Source organism: Gallinula chloropus (genome assembly GCF_964237585.1).
Source record: "Gallinula chloropus genome assembly, chromosome: 2".
In the NCBI taxonomy this organism is placed as follows: domain Eukaryota; kingdom Metazoa; phylum Chordata; class Aves; order Gruiformes; family Rallidae; genus Gallinula; species Gallinula chloropus.
The window spans coordinates 124,410,611-124,421,344 of NC_140086.1; the positions used below are offsets into that span (position 1 = coordinate 124,410,611).

At 41.3% G+C, this 10,734-nt stretch overlaps 1 protein-coding gene across 1 annotated transcript; it reads left to right on the plus strand.

The window, feature by feature from the left end:
- Nucleotides 1-4,979: 4,979 nt before the first annotated feature.
- On the plus strand, nucleotides 4,980-10,644 carry PP2D1 (protein phosphatase 2C like domain containing 1; the record flags this gene model as incomplete). The annotated part of the gene is made up of 2 exons (XM_084260667.1): nucleotides 4,980-5,967; nucleotides 9,413-10,644. 2 exons carry the CDS (start codon nucleotides 4,980-4,982, stop codon nucleotides 10,642-10,644), a joined length of 2,220 nt encoding a protein of 739 aa, XP_084116793.1.
- Between the last annotated feature and the right edge of the window lie 90 nt (nucleotides 10,645-10,734).

A 10,734-nucleotide genomic window follows, 5' to 3' on the forward strand; every position in this document is an offset into this window, starting at 1 on the left:
CTAGCAATGGTTCTTTTGATGCAGCCCAGGACAGTTTTTACAGGAGGTATCAGCTCTTTGCTGCTCTGGCACAAGGCAACCATGTAAAAGCAGGACCTGGTAAGGCAGCTCCTGCACAGGTGACCGTGCTTGCCTGGCTTGGGCTATGCCAGTGCTGTTCAGCTGCACTGAGGCAAATGCTACAGCCCCACTGGTCAGGTGCCAGTCCTGGTGATGCCGAGTCCCCACCATGGTTTCTGCACACGGGTATGATGCATTCACTATCAATTTTCCAGGGGAGGTGCAAGGTTGGGAGATTAGTCAGGAGGATTGAGAGCAGTGTCATGGCATCAGAAGCACATGGGAAATGGGGGCAGAGGGAAGCACTGGAGGAGGCACAAGCAGGGGGAAGGCATGGCAAGGAGCAAAGCCGGGGAGAAGGAAGAGGCGGACAAGGAAGCCGGTGCTCATTCAGCAAGAATTCGCAGCAGTGAGGCCTGTTTATACATATTAGCTGATAATAGCGTGATGAGAAGCGCAGGAAGACGGTGACCTCAATTTTACATCACGCGGCCCTTCTCTGCCGCCTCCTGTCACCCGCAGGCATGCATCTTCTCAGTGCTGGTTTCAGCATCAATAACAGTCACCATTTTCTAAGACTAAAAGCAAATAATAAAAACCGAAACCTCATGGAGGAAGGAGTTCAGGACTAGGGATTGTGCAAGTTCAGTGCTGACTAGGACAAAAGTAAGGAAGAAGCACGCTCTGGGTGGAGATGGGAATGACATGTGTCAGAGGGAGATGACTGCATATAGGACTCTGCTGTTTGGATACAAACTGAGACCCAGGATCTGATTTGTACCATCTTCACAGATTTAAAAAAAACAAACAACCAAAACCCCTGAGATTGTAGTGTCAAACTGCAGAAACAGAAAATAATCTCACCTTGCTATATGAACAGCAAGCAATTGCAAACGCCACAGCTAGAGAGGGTTGCCAGAAATATGAGATTTACTGAGATGACTATATCCCCTGACAAAGTTCCTGTTTTGCATTCTCATGTTCTGCCCTTCTCACAGACAGGGCAGTGTACAGCCGAGGTGAAAAAGCCTCCCTTAGAAGGAGGACTAAAGCCAAACCAAGAGGCTCTTTGTTGTAACACAAACAGTAAATATGATTTTTTGCCCTTGAAAACACCTGCAATCTCAAACTGTGGTTTGATCCCCGCTCTTCTACATCTTCTCATTTTTAATTTTTTTTTCCATCTGCTTCTATTTTCAGCTCAGCACATTAAATAGTGCTGGGTTTTGGCTCCCTAAATAGGCACAGGGAAACTGCAGTGAGCTAGAAAGCTGAATTTTATCTGTCTGAAAGTGCTTAAGCTTTGTATATTGTGTTGCTAGTATCTCACTGTTATCCTTTAACCTGACAGCAAAATACTTGTGAGTCTGTATCTGTTCCTGATTAGGGAAATGCAAGGAGAGAAAGAAATTCAGACTAATCTTTATACTTTGTAAGAGATCAGCAGAGGAAATGTTTCCTTCTGTATTTGATTTTTACAAATTTTTCGGCTATTAACATAAGCAGTGTATGCTTACTATTAAAAAAAAAAACCCCAACACACAACCAGAAAACATCTGGGCTGCCCTTCTAATAATTACAAGCAAAATTATTGCAACTGAAAAGTTGTAGCATATCTCATTCTACATGAATTATTATGTAAACCATCCTGGTTATTTATACATTGTAATAAAGCGGGACTGGTTTGGTGGTCTGAAATTGTGATTTGTTAGCAATTACACCCACTTACAGAAGTATAAACATCTATAAAGTATGTTTGTCATGAATTAAGTTTACTGAGGTCAAACTAACATTTTGTTGAAAGTTTTCTATTTCCTGTCTCTGTTGCAAGGGGCTTTCATAGACATAAATATTGAACCCATTTTCCAGTTTAAAAGTCTAGCAAAAAGCAGCTTACCAGACTTTCTGTATGTGCCAGTCCTAATTTTCTCAAGCTTAAATGCATCATCACAACGACAGCAGTGAAAAGGCTCATGCCATCTCCCAGTCTCAAATTCAAGCTGTGCAGAATGAAGGAAAAGGGATCTGTGCAAACATGTCTCTCCCTGCTATTTTAATCACGCACCTCCTTACCTTGCCCTGCTAAAGTGGTGTGGCATTTCAAGAGGGGGCTGGTGCTCATCCCAAGCTGGTCCTACAGCAGATTCAGAGCGGCAGACACTGGCAAGCTTGTCTCCGCAAGGACATGGTATACCACAGCATCATAAGGGTTTTCACAGTGCTACCACCCTCTACTTAAGAGATTAATTATAACATCTTAAAAAGAAAAAAAAATATATCTCAGCTGGTCTGAGGCACTTGATTCTTTAAGATGTATTAAGATTAACTGGAGCTGCAGGGAGTTGGGGCTTTAACGGTCCTGTAATTCTCAAGCACTTGAAGGAATTTCCTCAAACAACTGTCACCACGGGGAGAAAGCGCATGTCTTCAAAGACCAGCCATGGAAACGCTCATAACCCAGAGGTGATGAACAGAAATAACGAGAGAGAAGAAAATGTACTGCCCGGCTGAAACCCTGGAAGAGACAAGAGCTGCAAAATAGTTACTTTAAGGTGTGGCTGTATCAAGTAGAGAGAGAGACCCAGAAAATGGATGAGGCTGAAGCAGGATGAAATTGCTGGAGGTTGCTCTTGTAATGATGCTGTGGGCTATTACTGCTGCTACACTGCTGCTGTTTGCCCTGGCAGCGGATTAACAGCAGGCAACAGCAGTCACTGAAAGTCAGAAATCTCAGAAAGCAGAATTTGATACAAGCCTAAAACATGCACATTTTTGTATGTTATTTCTCGTCCACACACACATAAGTGCTAAACACTCAGTAAATCAAACTTCATAAATATAAACAAACACTACATTTTCATACTTAGTAGGCAGATGATGTATAGGCTGGCAAGCTGAGTTTCTTACATGGTGTCAGGATGTTCTGTGCTATTACAGTGTCTTTACACCTATGTTACGTGCTCATTTAGGGGGAGGGGATGTTACACAAGCAGCTATGCAGCTTAGCTGCAAACCACTTTATAGGGGACAGCAGCTATTCAAACAATTTTAATTGCATTATTTCATTACTGAAACACTGATATTTCCCCTGTAGGTTATATATTACCCATTTCAAATTCTAGGCAGAATTATTCGTGCTGCTACCACTAGGGTCACCTCATGCTTTCAGTAACTTAAAACTGCCAGATATTAACTGTTTATACTGAAATTTCCTAACCCTGAAGCAGACTCATTTAAAAAAGTTCCAGGTAACGAGGTTTAGCTGTTTCTGAGGACATGATTCAAAAAAGCCAGTTTAGTTTGTATGAAACAAAAATTCTAATAACTATTTTACAGAGAAGATCCAACATCATCGGGTTTTGAACCAGGGCTTGGAAATTTGGCTGCAGTGCATCTTTTGCCGTTCCTGTAAAACTACCCAAATCAGAGCAAGTTACAATATTTAAAGAGAAGCGTCAGTTGCTGGTGCTGAGCGGAAACATGCCAGTGCAGAGGTGCTGAATAGAGGCAGTCCCCTCCGCACCGTCTGGCTGGCCTCTGTCAGAGAGTACCTCACCAGCTCTTCTACAGCTCTGGCTCTTAGGTTTGTAGCTCCAGGTCCCTAAAAGTAATCTTGTATTTTGTCCTGGTTCTCAGTACTCCCTTTGCTAATTATGGGAGACAAGTGAAGGTATCTTTATGTACACGTATCTCCATCACTAGCAGTAGAAAGGTATTTGGAAGTAGGTATGCAAGAGAATGTACCTGTGGGGCTGCAGAGAGCCCCAAGAGTTAGGAGGTAACACAGCATGAAGGAACAAGGAGAGACACTGGTCTGGAGGAAGGGGAGACTGGAGCAAGGAGTTGAAATGGGAGGAGGAATGTGTATGCGGTCAGGAGGAAAATACCAGCTCGGGCTGGGGAATGGGCAAAGAGGCTTGTGCCAATTAGACCCCACATCCTTGCAGTACCTGCCCTCGATTCCACAACTTCAGCCTCGTTGCTATTCCATGAGCTCTGCTGTGAAGCACGTCTCTCCTTCCATCCCGATGGCTGGAGAATAGAGGACGTGTGCAGCTGCTCAGTGTCTCCAGTGGAAGAGCAGGGGTGTTCCCCACAGACCTAAAAGCTCAGTGCTCGGCCCACTTGATGCTACAATAGCAGCTCTTCATTATGCTTCCTTGATCTAGCAACTGAGATTAAAAAAAAAAATCCATCTCATGTTAAAAGAACACAAACACTGCAAAATCTAGCACTTGTAAGCAAAAGAAACAGTACTGTCCACCTAAATGTAATTTAGCTTCCATGTGCCTAAGTACAACAGTAGATATTTTTTCCCACTGCCTCCTAAATGCCTCACAGCTAGAACTGGTGCCAATGAGGGTGAGATTTGATTAGATACACACCAATGCTTCTGGCCCTGTTTGATATCCCCAGTGCAAGACTGGCAGATTTTTTGCATCTTAATCTTGAATACGCCTTTATTTCCCTCCCAAGTAGGAATCACACTCCACTACCATGTCTGGAAAGTGATGAATAGGTACAGGAAAGCTGATGAGGAAGTACACTTCCAGTTCCAGCAGCGTGAAGGCACAGGGCTATGCACTGAATGACAAGGAGGAAACAACCAAGACCTCACTAGTTAGAAGAATATTCTAAGTTGTGCCATGAATTCTGTATTTCCAAACGTTTCACTTCTTGAATTTGCTGCATCAGTGATTTTTAACAGTTACAATTTTTTTCTATAATTTCATGTGTTTCCCTGTTTCTTAACCATGTGTGCATTACTACACTATGATGCAAAACTCAGTTTATAAGAGAGCAAGGACAAGGCTAGTAGTGCAACCTAACACTACAATACTGAAATATCAAAATACAAAAACTCCTAACATATTCACCTCCTTTACAGAATGACATGGGAGGAAAATCCATGACACAAAATGGACCCACCTGATTTTGAGTATTCCAGAGATGAAGATCAGCTGGAAAACATCACAATTGCACCTGAGAATGATGATTCCAAGCACATGTCAATTCTTTGCTCCATATGTCAACAGAAAATATATCCGTATCACCTTCTTTATCATAAGACGACCCACAAAGCCCTAACCCTGCTGGGCTTTGAAAGCCTACAAACACAGACTGACAACAAAATACTTCTAGCTCAGAGACAAAAACTAATTTCAAAATTGACCAAGATTCCTAAATATTCTGAGACACAGAGACAGAAGATCGACAATTCATTTGAATTCCTTATGAACAGTCATGCTCCTGCATCACATTGTGATCTTCCTAGTATTAGCAATCCTAGTACTTTTAAGAAAATAAATAATTCTTTAATAAAAGCCTTAGCAATTTGCCAAGATAAAAATTCCACATGGCAGGGAGACATGGAAGACAGATTTATTGTGCTTGATAACTATGGAAATAGGTCAGATACATGTTTTCTGGGGTTACTCGATGGCTCTCACGGTGCAACAGCCGCAGAAACAGTGGCAGCAGAGCTTCCACTTCTATTTCTTGACCAGCTTGCTCAAATGGATTCCTCCTACAAGAAGACTAAGGATGAACAGCAAATTCTAGATTCTTTTGCCACAGTAATCAATGCAGATTACAGGGAAAGAGAAAAGATTTTCTCTGACAGACCCAGCAATGATGACACCAACAAGGCCAATCCTTATGAGTGGATTCACAAAGCCTATGCCATGTCGTTCTGGAGAATGGATAGACTTTTACGACTGGGAAGGAATGAGGTTTCCAAAGTTCGCTGGCGTGGCTGTTCAGCTGTTACCTGTTTGGTGGAAAGAGTCGACAGTGAAGAGGCAGATGGCACCAAGGAAGAAGAAAAGAAACATTTTGAAACCACCACACACAGTCCATTAGCCAGGACAGCCAGAGGTGCTGGGTTACTGCACGTTGCCAATATAGGTACGTATGTTTCACACGAGGATTTTTGTTTCTCTCTGACCAATAAAAAAATAAGCTCATCCAGGGATTCATTGGCAGTAAATATTTAGAGATAAAAAGCTGCGATTGCTTTAATAACACAAAGGAGATGTGATAAATTCCATCGCAACTGATGATGGTATCAGGCAGTACGTTTAAAGTTTATCTAAGTACCACCTTTAATAAGATATTTGAGTTAAAGCAATAAAGTCAATTTACTAATGCAAAAGACAGCTAAGGAATATTCAGTAACACACAGGTAACCCCTGTAAGAGTAGTAAGGGTAATTCTAAAAAATACATAGTTTTTCAATTGGGAGTAATTTTACAGCATCATCATTTTAGGGCAATGATAAACCCTCTGATTTTTGGTATGATAAATCCCTTGTGTCAATAACACATGCTTAAGATATTCTTTTTGTTCATTTGTTTCATTGGCAAGGGACACATTTTGCTACCAGCAAACCGAAAACATGATCCGTGGGGACCATCTGAATGATTAATTTCTGAGATTGGAGTTGTTTTTTATTTACTGATCTATTAAGATCCTTTTTCTTACAAAGAAAAGCCCTGCTTTGCCTCTCCATAGCGTAGAAGCCTAATTATTAATTACAATCAGAAACACTGATGCATTCCTAGTGCTTCTCCACCCTGCTGCAGGCAACACTTGGCAATGCTCTTGCAGTTCTCAGCAAGTCTACTTTCTACATCTTCTCAGAAATTTTTGTTACCAGTCAAGTTCTCTTGCACACGTAACACAGCTGTAGAATTACAAGATGTTTGCTCTTTCATGAAAGGAAGCAAAATTATACTTAAGGAAAAGCTGTTGGGGGAGTAGTTTCAAAAGAGTTTGTGCCTACAGTTACATCCTTTCATGCCTTTCAGTCTCTGAAGGATGCACCCAGTACTAGACTGCTTTTCTATCACTCTCCCCAGTGGTTAGTATTGGGCATGCTAACACGGCAACCTTCTGTCAACAGGGGCACTCCTTCCTCTTCAGATGAGTGTATTCACAAAACACACTAAGACTTCTTCATATTTCTTCACATGTAATTTGTCCAAAATCAATCAAGAGGGTCACAGATCAGTAAGGGAAGGGAAAACCATTTGAGAGGCTTCATTTCTTCAGGAGGAAAAAAAGAGACACCAAAACCCAAAATCCAAACCAAAAACACATTCCACTTTTGGAAAAGGTGATCCCAGGAGGTTGTTGGGTTTTTTTTTAAAGAGATGATATTTTTGCTTAACAATAACAGTCAATCCTCTGACAGCCTGAGAAACACCATAAACCAACTTGAACATGTACTGACAGTGAAATAAGGACCCAGTCTATCCCCTCCCTCTCCTTTCCTCCACTGTCCCCATGCTTGTTGCTATAGCCATACTTCCTCTGCCTCTGACAAGCATTTTTGCAGCTTCCAGAACTTTACTGTTGCTGGCACCAAAGTCGGTAGGTTAGCTCTTAGAAATTCTTGCAGAAAATGCAGTCACATCTATGATGGGATACCGGAGTAACTCAGATAAAAGTTGTAATGCTTTCAGAGCTAACAAATGCATTTGTTTTCACCTTATTGGGAAAGAAACCCATTTTTCTTAAAATGAGCTTGAGAGGTGGATGAAGGTAAGACAATTTGGTAGAGAATTCACCCAACCTAAATTTCCTGGTTCTAGGCATCTGCCTCCACCCTTCCCTCCCAGATGATGTTTTATACTGGCTGCAATTAAAAGATACCGTATATCAAGCTCTGTCATTGAGTTAAGGCTGGAAGTTGATCAGACATACTTTAAGCCTTTCATGATTGAAGTCCACATTTTTGAACCACTTCTAAATTCATATTTATTTAATCTAATACACTTAATTTTCCACCAAATGTATCACATCAAAGATTTGCACAATATCAAGCTTCATCTTTCCTCCCCCCCAAAGGAATGTGTTCTTACACAACTACAGACATGTTCCTTCAGCACCAAGGTAAGCAACTGAAGAGGATGGTCAGATATGAGAAGCAGGAGGTGGTGACACTGACCAGCTTTATCTTCTTCATTTAGTCCCATACAGATAGGTCAGTTAGCTTTTGTAGATTCTTTTGCCCTGTTCTCTGGTTTGCAGACAAGAGACTTGCATCCAAAAGAAACTAAGTTTTACTCTCTCACAGTCAAACTGTTCCACATGGGTTATACTGCACCCTTTGTTAGGCTTATAGCTGGTGGTCTTACTCAGAGGGTTCAAAGGAAATTTTAGACAATCTAGCTCTCCATGGAAATTGAAGGAAGGAGTAAGCACAAGGAAACATTCACACAGCATAACTTAAGGTATCTACATTCTATAATCAATAAAAATAGGTATCCTTCAGTTTGATATTCTGAATCACCTTCTAGAGAAATCCGCCTTCACAGACAGTGGATTAGCTGTCTCCTACACTAGACAACGCCAATACTTTCCAAGAAATACAACTATTGAATAAGCACTGCCTACTTATAAACACTTCTCATAGATCTGTGCCTTAGTATAGCCAGACGACATTAAATATATAAGTGAACACCCTGCACCCAGCTCAGTGCCTGGACAGCTACCATCCCACTCAAGTTCCTTCAGTAAGACATCACTTTCGCCCTCAAAGCCAAAAAAATGGTAGCAGACTGATCACCTCCCCTGGCATAAAAAGCAGTCCTCTCTGAGGGCAGCCACAGACCATCTTGAATAACATCACTTTGTTTCACAGCTGTTTTGCTTTACGCTCTGCATTCAATCTGACAAGATTCTAGTCACCAACAGTGTCGCAGTTTTTAACACTTTGTATCCTCACCCTGAAGGTTTCAAAAGTGTTGAGGGAAAGCTAAAGTACCTATTCCTACCTAAAGGAAAGAAGTTAGTCCTCAACTTCTCACCATGACTGAGAACTCTGGTTCCCTTAGGTCCCTTAAAGGAGATTTAAGGCATCACGCAAATAAACCAAGTTCTACACAATGTCCAAATTATTTTCAGGCACTAGAAATTTTATTCTGCTATAACAGTCTGAACCTGAAAATTCTTCACGAGATCATTCAGCCGTATTTTGAATGCATACACTCGCAAGAAAAAAGAGTACTTGAGAAAAATATGCACTCTTGCTTAAATAAAAACAGTCAAGGTGGAACATTTCTACCAGACTGCACCTTAGGCTAAACGAAAATGTCACTTAAAGAGTTTCGCTGTAGTCAAAAAAATAAGGCTCTGGAATAGCCTTCTGAATAATGGAAGGCAAACAGCTACACAGAAAGCTTTGCTGTAAAATAGAACTGATTCAGTGATGGACACCTTGCTACCTGTGGGAGTAGAGAGCTGAACTACTACCGTTTTTTTACCTAGCTTTTAGGAGAAGGCTGTTAGTTTGACAGCAGTATCTTAAAAGAATATATGCTCAAAATGCTATCTAATTCAATTTTAGGTAATGTACATGCAGTCTTATGTAAAAATGGCAAAAGTCACTGCCTCTCAAAAGAGCACAGCACTTCTAACGCGAGCGAGAGAAAACGTGTGCTTCAGAGTGGTGGAAACATCAGCACCAACGAACCGGACGGGTTAGTAGAGGGGTACCTGAGAACTACACGGGGTCTTGGACATCATGGAGATCCAGTGCTGAAGAGATCAGTCATACCTGTACCTCATGCCGTATCTGTCCCTATTGATGATACCTGTCAGTTTCTTATTTTAGCTTCCAATGGGCTTTGGGAGGTTTTGGATTACAATGAAGTACTTGCATTAACTCTAACAGCATTCACTCATTATTTGAGAACGCGTGAATGCGTTCAACAAAAGGGGACTTCTCCACTTAAGTGTCACTATGCAATGCCACTCACTGAAGACAACTTAAAGACTATTAAAGACCTGCACAATGGAACTGAGATACTGCCTTCCAATGATGACTTTTTTCTCACTGACTCAGAAGGTAACGTGAAGCAAAATAAGCCAGAATGTTCTAAGAGGAGCTATTTGCCAAATGAAGATGGGGTTCCTAAGGAAACCGATGACCACAAAAATCAATCTGATCCAGAACTATCATGTTTCAGTAACAATGAAGTAAATTTGAGGAACAGAGAGATAAACCAGTGTGATTCTAGCACACAAGGTAGCTCTGAAGAACTGAAACACTACGACAGAAACATTTATCAATGTGACAGCTTTCCGCCACAGACTGCATTGCAAGAAACAGTGGACACTGATACTTCCTGTGTGACAGATCCAGGTTGCACCCATAAACAGCTGCAGAAGAATGTACAGGCAACAGGGTCTACAGACATCACACAGCCCCCAAAAGACACAAAAGCATGCCTACCTAGTTATGACTTGGGTCCACAACTGGCAGAAAAAATGGACTCCAAGATATTTTGCAACGAATTTGCAAGTTGCACTGCTCAAGAACTAAGGACTGTATCACCAGAGGGTTCTAAAGCATTGCCACAGTTTGAAGAGGATACAAAAACATACCCATCCAATTGCAAATCACAAACTGCAGGAAAAGGCAGAGTCATCTCTGAGACACTCTATGACAATGCAGCAAGCTATGTCAGTGAACAACTGGTACAGGCTGCATTAGCTGCAGGCTCAAGAGATAATATTACTGTTTTGATTGTACTTCTAAATGGATGTGATAAGATACCAAATTACCTCAACATTTAAAAATTTATCATAGGATAAGTGGAGTGCCACAGTACATACAGTACAATTTATCTGTGTCATGAATTTACTTATGATCTTAAATGCTGACCT